Below are 20,458 nucleotides of genomic sequence, written 5' to 3'. Positions count from 1 at the left end.
TGTGTGTGTGTCTGTGTGTGTGTGTGTGTGTGTAAAAGTCATTGTACAAGCCTTGATAACCCGCCCCCTCTGTTATTCCTGCTGTTCTCACCTATGCGGTTTGACTATCCAAGGACCGACGCACAGAAAGATGGAAACCTAATCACAGCGCCAAAACTCGCAGTGTATCATGATGAACCTTATTTACGGCCACCGCGTGAAACCATGTAGGTGAGATAGGGGTTGTTAGTAGTTAACAGATTATGGGCCAAACTTGGCTGAGTGATGATGGTAGAATAATTATAAACGTCTTGACTAAAACAACATACATGAGGAATCACAAAGGGGTTTTTATTTTCTGCAATGGAAAAGCACTTAAACTAATTTTTGCAATGTAATTAGTTACTTTAAAAAGTAACGTCCCCCAACACTGGTCAGGATGGACCTAAGAATCATCTCGGGTTACTTTGCTGTAACCCTGTTCCCTGAAAAGGCGGGAACGAGATGCTGCGTGAAAACGCTATGGGAAACATCTTGTCATGTTGCCGGTTGTGAAGCATGTGTGTATCAAACACGCCAAATTTTGGCTTATATAACTTCGGTCGGGTGACGTCATCTGATGAGACACACCTGCAGGTTATAAATAGGAGTGAACCGGAAACATTCCTCAGATTGATTTGTCTGAACGGACGTCCGGTCACGTAAGCAGTGCGGCATTAAAACGCAGCATATCGTTCCCGCCTTTTCAGGGAACAGTGTTACAGCAAAGTAACCCGAGACATTCCCTTTCAAAGGCTACACTCGATGCTGCGTGAAAACGCTATGAGAATTAGAATACCAACGCCGCCGCATTGCAAGTGTCTGGACCCCAAGGTTGTGTAGCGTGTGCGCACAAGGCCGAGAAGGTCTCAGAACTATATCTGGGAAGCTGACTCGAGGACCTGTGAGCCCGGAGTGGCATGAACATCCAGATTATAAAATCTAACAAATGTGTGCGGAAAGGACCACGCCGCCGCGTCAAACAATTGCTGCAGGGGAATACCTCCTGCTATTGCAGTAGATGAGGCGATCCCCCTGATAAAATGAGCCCTGGTTCCTAGAGGCGAAGTGAGCCCACGTGCCTCATAGGAGAGGGCAATAGCATCTCTCACCCAGTGTAGTGGCGGCCGCCCCCATCCGGTTGTGGCCCCAACACAACTCAAAGCTGCTCTGACTTATGCCACTGGCTAATGCGGTGGACGTAAATCTGAAGAGCACGTACTGGACACAGTAAGTCTCTCCTGCTCCGAAACTGTAAAAGGCGGAGGACAGAAGGCTTCGAAAACAATAGGGTGCATGTTGAGAATAGAACTTTCGGAAAATAATTCAGTGAGGATGCAAAATGGCCCTGACTAGCCCAGGGGCAAAGTCTAGGCAGGATGGGGAGACTGACAGATCTCCAATCCTCTCAGAGAGGTAACGGCCATTAGAAAAACCATCCTAAAGGTCAGAAACCTGAGGCGCTGACTCTAGTGGTTCAAAAAACAAAGGGTGTCAATTGGCTCTTCAAACACGATAGATAAAACCCACAAAAGGGACCGTGTCACAGTAACTCCACCAATCAGGACGTGACAGGCTGAAATAGCAGTTACGTACGTCCTGAGGGTACTAGGGCACAAGCCCGAGGACAATTTTTCCTGCAGAGACTCCAGCACTGAAACATTTTGGCAGTGGACTGGGTCTACCTGCTTCGTCATGCACCAACTTTCAAATACATTCCATTTGAGGGCATAAGCTCTTCTAGGGGAGGGAGCCCTAGCACTTAGAATAGTCTTAATTACGCTGGCTGAAAGACCAGCTTGACTTAGTTGGTCCCGTTGTGGCAGGCTGAAATAGCAGTTACGTACATCCTGAGGGTACTAGGGCACAAGCCCGAGGACAATTTTTCCTGCAGAGACTCCAGCACTGAAACATTTCGGCAGTGGACGAGGTCCACCTGCTTCGTCCTGCACCAACTTTGAAATACATCCCATTTGAGGACATAAGCTCTTCTAGGGGAGGGAGCTCTAGCACTTAGAATAGTCTTAATTACGTTGGCTGAAAGACCAGCTTGACTTGACCGGCTTGGTCCCATTCAGGGACTGAACGTGAAGGTTCCAAAACTCGGGCCGGGGATGAAATATCGTCCCCTGCGCCTGAGACAGAAGATCCCACCTCATTGGAATCACCCATGGTGAGCCGTTGAAGAGGGATACTAGATCCGAGAACTACACTCTGGTCGGCCAACAGGGCGCTATCAATAAGAGGCGCAGACACTGTTGATGGACCCTCGCCAAGACTCCCGGGAGCAGAGCTATCAGGAAAAGCGCATAAAGGCATAACCAGGGCCATGTACGGGCCACGGGGTCCAGACCCGGGGTAGCTGGAAGAGTCAGGGAGTAGTAAAGGGGACATTTGCTGATCTTGCGAGGCAAAGAGGTCCACCTCTTCTACCTGAAATCTCTCCAAGATTGAATGACTATTTTGGTGTGGGGTTTCCATTCCCCGTGTGTCAGAGATTGACTGGACAGAACAACTGCTCCCACATTCATATGCCCTGGAATGTAATTTGCCCTGAGGGACAGGGACCTGGTGCGCTAGCTATTTAGCGGCGCGAGCACAGTCCGCCCTGGCGATTAATATATGAGACTGCCATAGTGTTGTCCATCTGCACTAGGACATGGTAGCCTCTCAACTGCTGGAGGAAGTGCTTTAGGGCAAGAAATAGAGCCATCATTTCGAGGCAATTGATGTGCCGCGCGAGAAGATGGCCTCTCCAGCTCCCTTGGGCTGGACGGTCATCAAAGACCGCACCCCAGCCCATGAGGGAAATGTCTGTTGTTAGCATCTGCGACGACAAGACGAACTTAGAGTGGGACTCAAAGTCAGAAACCGGGGTCTGAACCACATAGGAAGGGTACGCAGCACCTGGCGCGTAACCTTTATTGGGGATTGGCCCTAGAGTGAAATCCCCTGGTTCTCAGCCACAACTAAAATGCTCTCATGTGCAGAAGGCCCAAAGGTGTCACCGTGGATACAGCTGCCATAAGAGCTAAGGTCTATGAAAGTGATGGTCACTTTCCGGTCTAGCTTGATTTCCTTAAGGGGGGTTAAAAATGGATTCGACACGAGCGGAAGACAGCTGTGCCCACTTACGATCGAATCCCATGTGACACCCAATATGTCGTCCTCTGAACAGGAAAGACCACGCTTTTCATGGCGTTGGGTCTCAATCCTAAGAAACAAAGGTGAGCTAGGATGACATGCTGATATCAAAGCGCTAGCTACAGTACTAAGACTGGGCCAGCCAGTTGTCTATGTAATTCGAATACAGATGTCCTGGAGTCGTAAGAGCCAGAACTACATCCATGCATTTCATATATGTGCGGGTGAGAGAGCTAGACCAAGTGGAAGGACCCGATACTGGTAAGCTTCGCCCCAGAAAGCGACCTTAGGAACCTTCTGTGTTGTGGCAATATTTCTATATGAAGTAAGTGTCCTTCAATCGATTGTCCCAAATCAATCGCTTGGTAGGATTTGAGAGCAATCACTTTGACAGTCAACATTTTGAAGCTGTATTTATATATTTTAGATAGCGGAACAGCCCGCGAAAATCTAAAAATTGGACGTAGCCCCCCGTTCCTCTTGGGAACCAAGAAATACCGACTGTAGTAGCCTGACTCACTGTCTGGTAGGGGAACATGTTCCATGGCTCCATTCCCCAGCAACTTCTGTCAGCAGATGCGCACTTTCCGGTTTCACGGAAGTGGAGACCACGCCGTTGAAACACGGAGGGTGATGTGAGACCTGCATCCTGTAGTTTCTCTCTACAGTGCTTAGTACCCAAGGAGATATGCTTGGCAGTAGTTTCCACGCTGCCAGTTTCTCTGAAAGGGGCAAAAGTCTCGGCGGCTTGGTTAAACGGGGGGGCAATGTTAGATGTTCGGCATCCTGAAACATGGCAGGAAAAACCTAAGAGCTAACACTTTATTGGGTACTGGTGTTGCCCGAAACACCAGTGGTGGCGGAGCAAAGACACCGACCTCCTGGGGTGCCAGGGAGGACACTTCATTCTCGAAAGGAATTCTGCGTGCCTCTCCCCATTGTCTCTCCCCATGGTCCTGGGCACATGAACCTCATGGCTTTTTTGTGAAGAAGACAATATACCAGTCTGAGCTCTTTTGAGGCGGATTGCGAAGCGCAGGCACGACGCACCCCAATCTTTACGAGGGCGTGCCCAGCACAAAAACACTCTTCTTGTGTGTTTCACGCCTTGCAAGCGTCAGACCCGGTCGAGACTGGGTGGCCGACAGTCCCGACTCTTGAGCACGGCGGGGAAGGAATTTCCGAAGGCTTGTTCATATAACTTCACCTCATAAACCTAGTGCCGAACGAGTTAGCGATACGCCAAACAGGCCGGAAGGTGAAATAGGGGCATCAAGGAGGAATGCGCGATCCTATGCTTGATGCCGTTGACATTCAAGCCATAAGTCTGTGGCCCGGCGTAATTCCAGAACGCCCTATCTTGAAGAGCCCCGCCAATACTCAAGTCTCTCAGCAGGTTAGCCTGATAGACCTGCAAAACCGTCATGGTGTGCAATGGAGCACCAACCTGACCTGCTGCCTGAAAAGCTTTTCCCTCCAGGGAAGATGAAAGTCTACACAGCTTGAAAGGAAGTATTAGCTTTTTAGGGAGGATGATGTCCCAGGAGAGAGATAGCCTGGAAGCGTCTCTTCTATCTGGGCGTTATCATATAACCCTGCGCTTCCACCTCAACTATATTTAAACAAATAAATAAAGTAGATGGCAGGAAAACACAGGATAGATACAGCTTACTCCATGAAAGGGTTAACTCATATGGAGATTGCTAAGAAAAAGGGAGAGAGCGTTGTTGAGGCTCCGCCCCCCGGCCACCCGACAGAACCTGCCGTCTAATTTTTTTTTTTTTTTTTTTAGTGCTTGGGTGCTATTTCCATCTCCGCGGAGCGAGAGAGAATGTTTATCCTTGCCCATTCACAAGAAGCGCAGCGCGCGCTTGCGAGCGGACAGAGGGATTTCCCGATCCAACGAGGAAGTGAGAGATAGGAGTTTTAAATCCGTCTCTCACAGCTCTGCTGGAAACACATGTTTTAAGCCCCAGAAATGCGCCGCGGCCCGGTGCTTCTCAAGGAATGCGGGGCGCGCGCGAGCACTTTATTCGAAGCAGTAAAGTGTAGAGATCGCCCTCCGATTTGTGGGATATCTTAATTAAAACTCTGTCATATCGGTGAGTTAAACACTTTCTTATTTTGCTGGTTTAAACACACACGCATACACAACAAGGTCAGTGAAGACAAAAGATCTAAGGAATGTTTCCGGTTCACTCCTATTTATAACCTGCAGGTGCGTCTCATCAGATGACGTCACCCGACCGAGGTTATATAAGCCAAAATTTGGCATGTTTGATACACATATGCTTCACAACCGGCAACATGACGAGATGTTTCCCATAGCGTTTTCACGCAGCATCGAGTGTAGCCTTTGAAAGGGAACTGTATCTTCACTGACATTTTTATAACTATTAGTGACTTATATCATGTATTTAGCTTTTTTTGCATTGCCATGAGTGTATCTTGTTGTGAGATCCTCTATTGTAATTTGTAATACGTTATTATTATTATTTTATTACCATATTAGTATTTTATTACACTTTAATTACTATTTTTTTATTAAAATTAATATTTGAGCTTTATTTAATGGCCTATCTGTTAAAAAATGGCCCTATAACAGAAGTCAGATGTTAGTGACAAACTGTGAACAGCTAACCGAGCTTCTTTTTGTGTAAAAAACTGAGTGTTAAATTTGCAGTTACTTCCTCAATTTTATCCTGTGCAGAGATGTTTGTGTCAAAACACATAAACCTAAAGTTTCTCAAATGTTTGTTTTTAAAAGCTAAAAAAAGGACTTAGTTGTGTTTCCATAGCAAGTTTAACAGGAAACCATGGTGGTTGGCAGTAGCTTTGCCTGGTTTGGTGGTGATGAGGCATGGTTCTGCAGTAGCTCATTTACATAGACATAGAACCAGTGCCTTACAGCAGTAAAACATAGATAGGAAAAAAAAATAATTTAGGGAGGGGTATTTCAGCTCAAGTATTAACAGTCAAAAAGACACACTTTGGGGGAGTGTCAGGATCTATGCTAACTTGTTAAGAAAATAGAAATGTGGTAAATTTAATGTGTAATCAACGTGAAAATATAAAAAAAAACATATTTGCATACTGTATATACATAGATGCAGCAGTGCAGAACAAGTCTTAATAGTATTTAAACATTACATAGCTCTTGCTCTCTGTGTGTGCATGTGTGTGTGTGTGTACAGTGTCATAATCTGCAAAAGCCATTGCATGCATTTTTAGATAACAGACCCTGTTTTACATGTTTTAGATTATTAGATGCATCTGCTTTCAGCCAGATTGAGACCTGCAGGCCGACTGCACTGATAAAGCATTAGTCCTGATCTTTAAACACATAACCTGTAGTTAAGGACTGTTGTTCAGCTCGTATACAGATACACAAACTCTTCAAAGTCAATTTTACACTGAAAATAAGTAGAGATAATGTTCCCATGTGTAGGTGACTTGAACATGTAGGTTTCCTCATGCAGTAAGTGAAGTGGAAGCTCCTCTGTGTGCTTCTGAAGATAACCAGGAGCTCTCAGCACCCCTGAGAACTTCACTACTTTAAACACTGGAACCTCTCTATAAAAGTTCTGTGCTAAATGTCCATCAGTGCAAAGCTTTAATGTGACACTGATACTGAACACTGAGACTGATGAGGATTTGGAAGTGTTTGTACTTACCTAGAATCAGGCAGAAGGTGAAGATGAGGACCATCTCCATTCTACATCCAGACTCACAAACTTCTTAAACAATAATAACTAAATAAAATTTGAAAGTTATTGTACACACCACCACTATCCCTGTCTCTGTGACTGTCCAGTGTCAATTGTGTGGTTTAAGCAGGACGTAGCGTCTACTTCCACTTTTGAGCCAGTGACAGACAACCACTTACAAAGTGTGTGTGATGCGTTGAGCAAAGCGGCTAATAAAACACTTTAAAAAATACATTTTCTTATGCTGACTAACAGACGGTGTACTTCAGTGTAAATTATAATGCATATCATTCTCTTATTCATCTGTGGATTAGAGCACACAACCATTTTTTTAGCTGCTGTAAAACATGTCAGTGTTCTGTAGTTTCCTTTTTGTATTTACTGTATTTTAGCAAACTAAATGTACCCTAAGATTAACTGTAGTGTTAGTAAGGTAAAGTGTTTTTTAATTGTGGTAAAACATTTTAATGGGTAACATTATATGATGAAGAAAATGCTTGTTTGTACTGTAACATGTCAAACTGTCCAAGCTTAAGGTGCTACTTATCAGTCATAGTTATGACAGAAGCGATTGCAAGATAACTGCTAGAGTTAATGATAACTCGCTACTGTAATGCGGTGGCACTGCCATGGGACTGGCGTGGATGGGGTGGTGCTGACGAAGAAGTGGTTGTTGATGGAAGTGGTGCGGTGGAGGTGAAGACTTGGCATAGTCGCTCCACTAGCTTGAGTAATGGCCCGTCGGGTTCATTGTTCTGGTCTGTTATGGATAGACAGACTCAACAGACAATGATCATTAGAGAACCCGAACAGGCGTTTAATTGACAGTTTATGATAAGTGGAAAATTGTGAGCGAGGAAACCGGAAAGTCTTATCTGTGATGATGGAGCTGGTGGAAGCATGAGGACGAACAGTGAAGATGTAGAACATTGAACAAACACAGATCAGGAGATGAGACGTGGAGCCAGGAGACGAGACAGGGAACCAGGAGATGAGACGATAAAAAAATGAGGAACGAGGCGATCAGGTACGTTGTGGAGTCTGTTTCCATGTGTGAGGTTAGTCGCTGAATGAGGGGAAGTGAGGGGTATTTAAGGTGTGGAGCTAATGTGAATCAGGTGTGATTGTGAACGGAGACTGAGGGTGGAGCCTGGTGTTTCCGTGACACTCTGATTTGATAAGATGTGTGTTGTGACAGTGAACCTAGAACTAATGCCTCTTACCCTCTACCATGATCGTGTTCAACCAGGCAAAGGAAAACACAGCATGAGTTCAGCACCACAGTCAGCTCCACCTTGTGAACAGAAGGGAAGGGGTGCCTTAACTCACGGTTCCGAAAAGCAGAACAGCACCTACCTACCTACCTACTACCTACCTACTTTAAAGTTAAAACTTCAGTCAAAGACATAACATGGATCGTGATGAGAAGCTGAGGGAGAGCAAATCACCGGCATTGATTACACAGCCAGCACCTCTTCTTTAAAGCTAGGACTTTTAAATATTAGATCTCTGACATATAAAGCGATTACTGTTAATGAAACAATCACTGATCAAGAGTGTAATATACTGTCTTTAACAGAAACATGCATTAAATTGATTATTTAGCATTAAATGAAGCTAGGCCTCTTCGACACAGATACAACCTCAGGTAACTGGTAGAGAGGAGGATTCATTACAGTTATTTATAATGATAATCTGACCATCATACAAAACCATAAACACAAATCAAACGCATTAGAAGTTCTCTATACTAACATAACAAGTATAACCACAAATCATTGGACTGCCCAGTTGATTCTGCTCAGTATTAATAAACAGACCACCAGGCCCATACTCGTTGTGAACTTGTGGATTTTCTCTCAAAGTATGCAGACTTCTTGTCAGTACCTTGTATTATGAACCTTACAGCAGGAGGCAGAATTTATAAAGATTTTCTCTGTAAAATTTTCCTTCTGTAATTATTTTGATTCCTTAATGCTGCTTTGCCACGATGAAAATGGTTAAAAGTGCTATATAAACAAAATTCAATTAAGTTGAAATTTAATATAAATGATATGACTAATTGGTGTATATTCTGATTTCACAGCTTTGTTCTAACGTAGAAATCCAACACCAATACGGATTTACATGTGTGTGTGTGTCTTTTTAAAGATTTTTTAAAATGCCATTCCATCCCCAAACACCTTTTAACTTATAAGCTATGAGAACAAAAAAATTAACACAATGTTGTTGTTTTTTTCACAAAACACACATGGAATCAAGTTAAATTAAAGACAGAATGGAAAGCATTATTACAGTACATACATACATCAGACTGTTGGCAATCAATCAAAAATCAAAAATACATGTTGAAAACACTTAACACTTCTTTGCAAAACAGTTTGCTTTGGGTTCAGATCAGTCCTGAATCTTATCAAGTCAGGCTCTTTATGAATCAGATTAGTTATTAGTAAAAGTCACATGATGGTACAATGAGTCTGACTGTTTGGTGGATGGGTCGAGATCCTGATAGACCGATTCCGGTAAAGTTTTTTCTCTTTCTTTGACATGAAGTAGCTTTAAGTCATTTTGACCTTCTTTTGTCTGCAATAAAAAAATAAAAATCATAAAAATGTTTGTAAGTAAGGTGTTTGTGAAAGTAACACCTACAGTACAAGGTTAGCATGTTACATTACCTCTCTGGACAGTTGTGAGACTGTTTTAGAGCCTGCAGAAAGACGAGAAAAGCAATGAAGTATAATGATGTAATACAGAGTATGTTTTTTTACAAAGTTACAAGGCTTTAAATTGATGCTGCCCCATGTTGACTATTAAGGTCAAGAGATTAAATATCACTTTTAATTAATCAGAAACATAAAAATATTTTAAGTGGGTTTTACCATTCAGATGATTTAGTGTGCAGTACATTCCTATAATCACAGCAACAGCGAACAAGACAGCACCTGCACCAGTCATGATGTAACCATAATGGGTTACAAGTATAGTAGAAAAATCTGCAGAAGACATTAACGTTTAGGGCAAAAAAATAAAGGTTTCAAGTATAAAATATAGTTGCAAGCACTGATGATTGGGCCCAAGCACCTGCACCATTGTCTTTAAATACAAGTCGGAAAATGTATTTAAAGTGGAAAACATCAATAGTAATATTACATTAATATATTCTATAATTATATGATTATAAGTAACTATATATTACCAAACAGGAGATTGTTAAATTCTAGTGCATTTTGCAAACAACCCCAAATAACTGACTTATAGTTAAGCCACTCAGGTGTTATAATGGCAACTGATTACAACCTATGTGCTGATTTTTGTGATAATTCTCCATGACTTTTTGAGCATGTTAAAACCTATAAAAATGCCCTGTATGCTGGAAAAAAAAAATACTTAAAGAACAAGAGCTTACTGACAGAAAAAGATGGTGAAAAGGAAAAAAAAAACTCCCTAAAATGGCAATAGGAAGAAACCATTAGAGAAACCAGAACCAACAGGGAACCAATCCTATTTGGAGTCCGCTTCTGTTAATGGAAAATCTTGTGCAAAATAATTTTGTGGGAGTTTCAGTCCTGAACCAGGGCTGCAGTCACAAGCCACAAGCCATCAGAGAACATTTCCCTTTCCTGTCCCGTGCTTTCTGCATGTGTTCAAGGCATCACCCTGGTTAAACTATTTGAGGCATCAAAAATCCCTTATCAAGATCATATTGGCCAGGTTTGGTGGTGGTCATACTGTATGACTCCCTTAGATAAAGTATATAAAATTCCATTGAGTGCATTTTGCAAATGACATAAAAGAAATGATTTCCTGTTGAGCCCATGCATAGCGAAAGTTGTTCAACTCAATGAGATCTAAATGCCTACTGGGATTTGCATGTATACGTAGAAGTGTGTACACTGTACCCAAAAGATACTACAACTAACATCCAGTTGGCAGAAATTACAGCACCTCGCAGAGACCTTGTTGAATCACACCCTTAAGAAGAACCCAAAAATCGAGGTGTTTTTAATTGCTTTAATGCTATGGCTGATCAGTGTACAATTTAATATAACAGGAAATACACAGGGTGTAAAAGAATACGATAGTTGTAGGTAAGGTGGCAAATTGTTTATAGATTTATATTACAAATTGGGTATGTTTCCAGATTGTGAATAAACCATTATTAATGATAAAAAATAAATCTTTGTAAGCAGTTGAGTCATTATAAAATGTGAAGTGCTTTGCAAAATGTAAACTCAAAGTCAACTTGCCAAATGTAGCCATCATTTTTAACTAAGTGAAGTATTGTTTAAATAAAACTGAGATGATGAGCAGAACAGTGGTGGTACATTATCCTACATGTGGCGTTCATTAACATCATGGTTAGCATTATTATGACCTGTCAAGAATAACCTATTATTAACTCCTTTACAGTGTGGATCAGCTTTAAAAAAAAAACTTGATAAAAGACATGATATGTATGTGATAAAGAAGCATAAAGGTCATACCTGTTGGTGGAAGTGTGCTCTCAGTATGCACTGATGAAGTCACAATGTGTGTTAAAGTTGGGTGGGTGGTTGGTGTGGACTGTGTACTGAGAACACGATCATCTAATAGAATAGAAACAGGATCAAACTGCAATCTGGGTTCTCATTTTCACACAGTTGAGTTAAAGTAAACACATTTTCTAAACAAGTTGTGTATATACTGTATGTTTTCATGCCCATGTCATTAATATGAAGTCACCGATTGTCACAAAATGTTAATTGGTTGTGTAAGTGTTGAATCTGACCAAACTTTACTCTACTATACACAACTTCAAAAAAATATCAGTAAAACTAACTGTTCATAATCATCAATTTAATCTGTGAGAGTGTATAACACTCACCTATTTTAATGATCAGTTTGAACTCTGTGTAACTATCACGCCCTCTCCAATCTATCCCGCACCAATAGGTGCCTTCATCCTCTGTTCTCAGATCAGTGATGGTGACGGTGAAGACATTGGCTGTTGTGTCGTCATACAGAGAGAATCTGGGGTCTTTAGCAGAAGATTCAGACTGAACAGGAATGTCGTTAACGTCCCAGTTGTAACAATCCCTTCTGCAGAGATACTTGTTGTAGTCTTCATATCCAGAGTCATAGGAACATTCAATCTGAACTGATCGTCCTTTGTATCCAGTTACTGTAATTGCGGCATCAGTACGAGCTAAGAATAATATACAGTAGAGTGGAAAGAACATCAGTGCTGTGAAAAAGTATTTCTGATTGCCTATTTGTCACACTTAAATTATTAACCAAATTATAGATTATCAAACAGATTTTTATATTTCACTAAGATAATTAAAGTAAAAACACAACATAGTTTTTAAATGAGTATTTCGTTTAAATGATTTTTTATTTTTCATTCATTTTAGTTAAGGAAAAAATCGGTCCCAACCTGCCTGGCCTTATGTGAAAAAGTAATTGCCCTCTAAACCTACAGTAATTAATGGCTGTGCCACCCTTGGTGCCATTGACTGCAATCAAGTGCTTGCAATAACTGGGGTACATCTTTCACAATGTTGTTTTAACCCACTCTTCTTTGTAGACTTGTTTTCATTCAGCCAAACTGAAAGGTTTTTGAACAAACACCTTAATTTTTTTTTTCAACCCATTCAGAGGTAAACTTGCTGGTGTGTTTCAGAGCAATTTTTCTGCTTCATAACTGTGTAAGCTTGTGGTCAAGAACTGAATGCCAGACATTCTTCTTCAGGATTTTCAGGTAGAGTGTAGAATTCATGGTTTTATCAATTATGGCAAGTTCTCCAGGTCCAGAAGCTTTAAAGCTGCCCCAGACCATGACACTACCTTTTAATGAAATGATGTCTAAGTTTTATGCTAGATGTAATGGGACACAAAAAGTGTAGCTTTTGACTTACCCATTATTCCACAAAAAATTGAGACCTGCAATTATTTAAATGTTGCTATGGGTTGTAACACCTGTTTCGCCATGGTCCAGGGGAATAAGATCAGGTTCCCTGGATTACTGAGCCGCCACTTTGTCTCCCCCTAGTGTGTCTGTGTTGTTATATGTCTCATGAAAACACTAAATCAAGTTCACCTGTGTCGTTCCCCTGTGTGTCTATTTAAACCAGCCGAACCTGTAGCTGCCTGTCCGTGCACTGTTGTTTCTGTTGAATGTACTGTAAAGTTGTTCTAATCCTCCTCCCTCCTTGTTTTTTGCTCAGGACTAAACGGTGTCTGCAGGGGTTAGGTCGGAATCTAACCCAGCCGTAAAAGGGGTTGGAGTTTCATTGCTGAAGATTCTTCAGCCCGCTTGTTGTCCTGCGGTGCTGTTTTGTGTTACTTTCGTTAAGCCTAGCCTCATGCTTGTTTAACTGACCACCTGCAGACCCAGTCTGAACACCCAGTTTTCTTTTGTATTTATTTTCAATAAAGATTTGTTTAAAGCTCCTCCTGCATCTGCGTCTGTCTCCACGCTTCGGAAATCATGACATGGGTTATTTAATTAACTTTTTGAGGAGTCATAATTGTACTCTTGAAGTAATTTTGGTAGGCCGACCACCCATGGGAAGGTCCACCGCTATTCCACATTTACTCCATTAGTGGATAATGGCTCTCACTATGGTTCACTAGTGTCCCAAAACCTTAGAAATGGCTTGGTAACCTGTTTTAGACTATGACATGTCATTTAGATTTATTTTCATCTTTTCTTGAATTTTTTTAGATAACAGCATGGTGTATCGCTTTTAAATATCTTTTGTTGTGCTACACTTTGTTAGACAAATTGTATTTTAGTGATTTTATTTTTGATTCATCAGGTCTGGCACGTAACCAGGTCTCTGTGTGGCTGACTCAGCTTTATAAAAAAATAAAAATAAATAAACTTTACTTAATCAAATTACTTATTTAATCAAATTAAATATATTATGAAGTATATTGTTAAATATAAAATAACATACATTAAGATATATTTCTCAATATATGAAAAACAGCAATTCCTTATGTATTTTTCAATATATTGTAATAAATTATTACAATATATTATTCTGTTTATTGTAAATATATTTAAGTCAGAACACTAAATGTGATGCTGACTTATTGTCTTATACTTGTACAGCACAGGTCAACAGAAGTTGTTTTAAATGTGCTTCATAAATAAATTTGATTGATTGATTGATTGATTGATTGATTGGAAACGTTTTCCTTTGTTGAATCAGAGAGGGGAGATGTTGGGATATCTTTCAAGCAGAAGTGACTCTTTATTGAGAACCCGCCATGTGTCGCTGAAGTCATCCAAGTCTGACTAAAACTCAGCACTGGAGAGTTTATACGTTTTAAGGGGGAGGGATACAAAGAGGTGGAGACAATCTAAAAAACAGTGTAGTACAGGAATCAGCCTGGTAACAGAAGTTCCTCAGCCCTGATCTCTTCAGCATAACAGTGCCTTGTAAATACATAGTTGCTAATCTAATCAGCCTGACACTATCAGCCAAACCATCACATTATCATACAGACAAAGGCACAGCCTGGCCCTGAGATTAGCATTCACATTTTACATCCTACCCAGTGATCAGGAAGTAGATTAGGACAAAAAGTTTAATGTCTTAAACACCTGGGCTACCAGACTTAGAATCTTAGAATGTCATCAGCCTTACCTCAAAATGTATAACCAAATGTAACCAAATGTATATATATATATATATATATATATATATATATATATATATATATATATATATATATACACTCAGCAAAAAAAGAAACGTCCCTTTTTCAGGACTGTGTATTTCAATAATAATGTTGTAAAAATAACTTTAAAGATCTTCATTGTAAAGGGTTTAAACAATGTTTTCCATGCATGTTCAATTAACCATAATCAATTAATTAACATGCACCTGTGGAATGGTCGTTAAGACCTTAACAGCTTACAGAAAGTAGGCATTTAAGGTCACAGTTCTAAAAACGCAGGACACTAAAGAGACTTGTCTACCGACTGTGAAAAACACCCAAAGAAAGATGCCCAGGGTCCCTGCTCATCTGCGTGAACGTGCATTAGGCATGCTGCAGGGAGGCATGAGGACTGCTGATGTGGCTAGGGCGATAAATCGCCATGTCTTGAGACGCCTAAGACGGCGCTACAGGGAGACGGGAAGGACAGCTGATCATCCTGGAAGACCACATGTAACAACACCCGCACAGGATGGGTACATCCGAATATCACACCTGCGTGACAGGTACAGGATGGCCACAACAACTGCCCGAGTCACACCAGGAACACACAATCCCTCCATCAGTGCTCAGACTGTCCGCAATAGGCAGTCCATGAGGAGGAGATGCACTGCAGTACTTCAAGCAGCTGGTGGCCACCAGATACTGACTGGTACTTTAGATTTTGAGCCTCCCTTCATTCAGGGACACATTGGGAAACATTTTTAGTTTGTCTTATGGTGTTGACTCTTTTAGTGTTCATACAAATATTTACACATTACGTTTACTGAAAGTAAAAACAGTTGAAAGCCAGAGGACGTTTCTTTTTTTGCTGAGTGTATATATATATATATATATATATAGTAATATATTAATAAATATAAACACATGTTTCCTATATATGGAAATAGTTCTTTAATATATCGCATTATTTTACAATATATTGTCATATCACAGTGGTGTAGGTGTTAGCACTGTCGCCTTGCACCTCTAGGATCCGTGTGCATGGAGTTTGCATGTTTCCCCCGTGTTTGGTGGGTTTCCTCTGGGTACTTTGGTTTCCTCCCACAGTCCAAAGATATGCAATTCCTAAATTGCCTGTAGTGTGTGAATGGGTGTGTGAGTGTGTGTGGGAGCCCTGTGATGGATTGGCACCCTGTCCAGAGTGTACCCCGCATTGTGCCCTAAGTCTTTTGGGATAGGCACCAGGTACCTGTGGCCCTGAATACAAGATAAAGCAATATAGAAGATGAGTGAGTGAGTGAGTGAGATATTGCCATATATATATAAATAATAAAATGTTCTGTTGGTTATCTTCCACGCCCTCATTGTTTCTGTGACTGTGTAGTGATGATGCGTCATATCCAGTTCCACTTTTTGACGACTGACAAAACATGACTGCAGAAGTAAGCATTTGTGATGCTGACCATGCAAGTTACTCTACAACTTCCTTAACATGAAGCAGCAGAGTAACATGTCAGAGACTACCCTGATAAACAATTAATTTGTCTTCCACATAGAACGCTGTAATACATTTTTGTTAATTGTGTGGTTAATTACACAGTAAATACCAGATTAATTTCATTTTTTGTAAGGAGCTGAGCATTACAACGCTTCTCACGTACACACCTTCAAGTCATTGTGATAAAAGATTACAACCACAATAAAAGATCTCCACTGCCCTCTAGAGCACAACAGGAACAAATGTGATCAAAAAGTGATCAAAAAGAAAACATATGCATATAAATAAACCCAAAAATATAAATGACAGTCCAAACATCAAAGCATTTGATTAGATTGTAGGTGCCTATTATTCATATCCAAAAATATTAAATGTTAAGTCCACGCGAGACTATGAGAATACATTTCTTTTTGAAGTCTACGATAAGATCACATACAGTATGATCACATGATTACTGTGTGAATATGTATATTGAGTATTCAGATTGTGACTCCTAGTTATTGGGTTTGATTCTTGCTATAGCGTGAATAATGAAAGCCAACCATACCTAACCAGGGGCATGGACCACTTCCACTCCAGCAACGTATCTGTGTGTGAGCAGTACATGCTGATCCTCTAAAACTAAATAGCCATAGCTGATAAAGTAGGAAGGCAGGGGGCAGGGTTAATATTAATATTTTCTCTGAAATTTCAATAATTTCAGGAATAGAGTGAAGATGCTGTATCGGAGAGTGTAAATATGCAAGTTTACTCAGTACAGGGAGGGGGAGCACACATGCCTCGCATGAAAGTTGCCTTAAAATGATTGGTATTCTGAAGCATTATTACGCTGATGACACATAGTTATATGTCTCAGCAAAACCAGATGAGGAAAAATGGTTTAATAAAGTTGCTTTGTGACAATACACATTGTTAAAGAGTTATGTAAATTAAATTGGATTAATGTTTGGTTAATCAATCCATCATTACAGTGTGTTTTAAGGAGGCTTTCCTTCTTAAACTTAAGTGAGTGTTATAAACCATGTATTTCATTTATAGTAGTTGAAGTACCCATTGTTGATGGGGAAAGAGTTTAAAAAGTTAAGGCTTAAAATACTTTGATCAGCTTTAATGCAATCTTTGATATTATTTCAGGTTGAAGCCCACGTACATGTCTGTCTGTCTTTATGTACAACAAAACTCTCTGTTTAACCTATTAATACAAAGAAATCACGTTCTGTACGGTTAAGTATCCCATGCCTTGTTTTCACTTAGTTGTACTTCTATCATCGTCAGACAAATACACTCCCTGTTCTGTAATTGGAGAGTGAATCACAGATAAAGAATAAAAAACTAAAAGTTTTTATGATATTTAAAATGTTTGAGACACACTGTATATTGGTACTGAGTCTGGACTGCAGTGGTGAGCCAACAAGCAACGATACCAGTGCTGATATCTTGTCCATATCCAGCCATTCTTTATACGGTTTTTGAACTGAAACTAATTAAATGTGTGTGTGTGTGTGTGTGTGTGTGTGTGTGTGTGTGTGTGGGTGTGTGTGTGTGTAGGGTTTTCTTATTCCTCTTTAGGGTTACAATGAGGAAAACAACGAAGAAAAGCAGCATTAAAACCACAGACACAGCAGTGATAATAGTGGAAGTTAAAAATACTAGAAAACATTATTCTGATCATTTAGATTCTGATTTTATCCAAACACTTGATGTGGCTTAAACTGGACAGTTTGTACATATAGGAAGTAAAACTGTTTTACACACACACAAAAAAAAGGAAGAATTATTTACCCATTATTTTGTGTTCCAGTCAAATCTGACTGATTTATATGTCTCCTCTCTAAAAAGTGCAGTTTAATTACATCCGTTAGTCATGTGTTCCCGGTCTAAACACTAAACTCACATTCTGTGTTGAACAACAGGAAGAAGAGAGATGAGACTGCAGGCCGACTGCACTGATAAAGCATTAGTCCTGATCTTTAAACACATAACCTGTAGTTAAGGACTGTTGTTCAGCTCGTATACAGATACACAAACTCTTCAAAGTCAATTTTACACTGAAAATAAGTAGAGATAATGTTCCCATGTGTAGGTGACTTGAACATGTAGGTTTCCTCATGCAGTAAGTGAAGTGGAAGCTCCTCTGTGTGCTTCTGAAGATAACCAGGAGCTCTCAGCACCCCTGAGAACTTCACTACTTTAAACACTGGAACCTCTCTATAAAAGTTCTGTGCTAAATGTCCATCAGTGCAAAGCTTTAATGTGACACTGATACTGAACACTGAGACTGATGAGGATTTGGAAGTGTTTGTACTTACCTAGAATCAGGCAGAAGGTGAAGATGAGGACCATCTCCATTCTACATCCAGACTCACGAACAAGTTATCGTACCCACCCGCTTTGTTTCTTGTGACTCTCCAGTGTCTATGTGTGATCTCAATAGAAAATAATCTCACGACCACTTCCACTTTTGAGCCAGTGACAGAAAACCACTCAGGAAGTTTGTTTGTGTGAACTGTCAAGTTAAGCTGCTGTAAAACACAAACACATCACACATACAGTACACATCAAATAAGTCATTTCTAATATTAAACTAATTATCAGTGAACCTGTGCACTGCAGTATAACTTGTAATGCAGTTTTTTTTTTTTTTTTGCTTTTCTCCCTTAGACTGTGGTTTTTTATATATATATATATATATATATATATATATATATATATATATATATATATATATATATATACACTGTATATATATATTTTTTTTCTTCTGTAAAAGGTTTAAAAATTATATAATTGCTTTGCATATGAAATTAGTTTTATCTGAGCGATGAGACTGTAGTGAGAGGGAGGTGAAAGTGTTACACTACACCCTTTACATTAATAGCCTCCGGTCACTGTTTAATATTTTGTGACAAATATCACATACTGCCCCCTAGCGGACAACATGGGAAATAAGAATACATCATGAGTTAACACTTCAGTGTTCTCAAAGCCAAATGTATGTAATAAAGAGGAAAGCGGAGGACTAGAGCAGGATTAAAGTTGATTGAATTAAATACATTCACAGACTAATATACTGTAAGGTTCTGATTTATAAAAAATACATAAGAATGGCAAAATGAAGAGACTTTCCTTGACTCTAAGAAACTAGAAGCAGCTAGATGTGTATCTGTGTCACTGAGATGCATGTCATCCTGGAGAGAGGGTTTTGGGTAAGACCTCTCACCACTGTGGAACCAGCAGAACATAAAAGAAGCATGTGTAGCACATCTCATGACGCTTTCACTGTACAGACATGTGACCCTAAAATTCGACATTTTTGCATAATCTAAACCCCCTCATATCATACCTGGGCGCAAAACAGTGTACCAACCTCAAGTGTATGCAAGTGTACACAAGTACAGTACAATAATAATAATAATGATGTGAACTTTGACTAGTGAAACAGTGGGGAGGGTGAGCTTTTAAACAGTGGTGAAGTTGCATGGTACAAAAAAAAAAAACTATAAATCGAAAACAGCAAACATAGCTATGTTTAATAGTGAAAATAAGAGGATTTAAACACACACACACAATGTGACAATAGTAAGTGGCACGGTAGTGGTTGGCACTGTTGCCTTGCACCTCCAAAGAATTATAGGTTAGGCTAATTGCCTTCCCAAATTGCCCATAGTGTATGAATGAGCGTGTGAGTGTGTGTGTGTGTATGCATGTGTACCCTGTGATGGATTGGCACCCTGTCCAGGCTGTAACCCAACTTGTACCCTAAGCCTCCTGGGATAGGCTCCAGGTCCCTGCGACCCTGAATACAGGATAAAGTGGAATAGACGATGAGTGAGTGAGTAAGTGTAGACAATAGTAAGAACCTAATAAAAATTTATTAATTATTTATTTAAAAAAATCATAAATACACACAATTAAGATATTATTTTACTATTATTTAAGGTATATATTTTTACCTTTAATTTAAAGTGATATTAATGTTGATTATAGTAAGTACATACCCTTACATGTCCGTCCGTCAGCAGTACAGTGCTATAATCACACCAAAAGTGAGAAGCATGGCACGAGTACTGATCGTGATGACACCTGCTTTACCTGCAATATCTGTATGGGACATAAACAGAATAATATATGTTTAAATCAGACATAACAATAATAGGTTGGAACAGCATTATTTTTACAGACTTTTGAAAAGTCTGCAGTGCACCTGGGGAGCAAATAAAAAAATAAGTGAATGTTTCATTTAAAATCTTATGTAAAGCCTTTTAGGGTCCACTACATTCGATGGAACAAACATCCCACAGTGCCTATATGAAAGCTCAGCAGAAATACCCTTAAAGTTTAGAAGTTCAAAATATCTCAAAAGTGCAGAATTAAGCTGATTCTGAAAAAAAGCACTGAAAACTCATGAGCTCAGCACTAAACCCTGTCCTCTCTGTCA

The 20,458-nt window shown here is 40.0% G+C and overlaps 1 protein-coding gene across 1 annotated transcript; it reads right to left on the bottom strand.

The window, feature by feature from the left end:
• Positions 1 to 8,538: 8,538 nt before the first annotated feature.
• On the bottom strand, positions 8,539 to 18,457 carry LOC128506575 (CMRF35-like molecule 3). The gene is made up of 6 exons (XM_053477100.1): positions 18,330 to 18,457; positions 11,734 to 12,054; positions 11,354 to 11,455; positions 9,749 to 9,862; positions 9,545 to 9,576; positions 8,539 to 9,452 (listed from the first exon to the last, which is right to left on the bottom strand). The coding sequence occupies exons 1-6, from the start codon at positions 18,367 to 18,369 to the stop codon at positions 9,309 to 9,311; spliced, it is 753 nt and encodes a 250-aa protein (XP_053333075.1). The 5' UTR covers positions 18,370 to 18,457; the 3' UTR covers positions 8,539 to 9,308.
• Positions 18,458 to 20,458: the final 2,001 nt, after the last annotated feature.

The sequence above is a fragment of the Clarias gariepinus genome, chromosome 18 (genome assembly GCF_024256425.1).
Source record: "Clarias gariepinus isolate MV-2021 ecotype Netherlands chromosome 18, CGAR_prim_01v2, whole genome shotgun sequence".
Classification (NCBI taxonomy): domain Eukaryota; kingdom Metazoa; phylum Chordata; class Actinopteri; order Siluriformes; family Clariidae; genus Clarias; species Clarias gariepinus.
Note: the sequence above shows the minus strand (reverse complement) of the source record. Positions and strands in the feature narration are given on the sequence as shown.

Excerpts from the sequence above, each read along its gene's own strand:
- LOC128506575 (XM_053477100.1), bottom strand. The coding sequence starts at position 18,369 with ATGGAGATGGTCCTCATCTTCACCTTCTGCCTGATTCTAG. Across the intron at positions 9,863-11,353 it reads GAGCACACTTCCACCAACAG|ATTTTTCTACTATACTTGTA; the intron begins GTATGACCTTTA and ends TGTCTTCTGCAG. Across the intron at positions 9,453-9,544 it reads TCTCACAACTGTCCAGAGAG|ACAAAAGAAGGTCAAAATGA; the intron begins GTAATGTAACAT and ends TTTTTATTGCAG.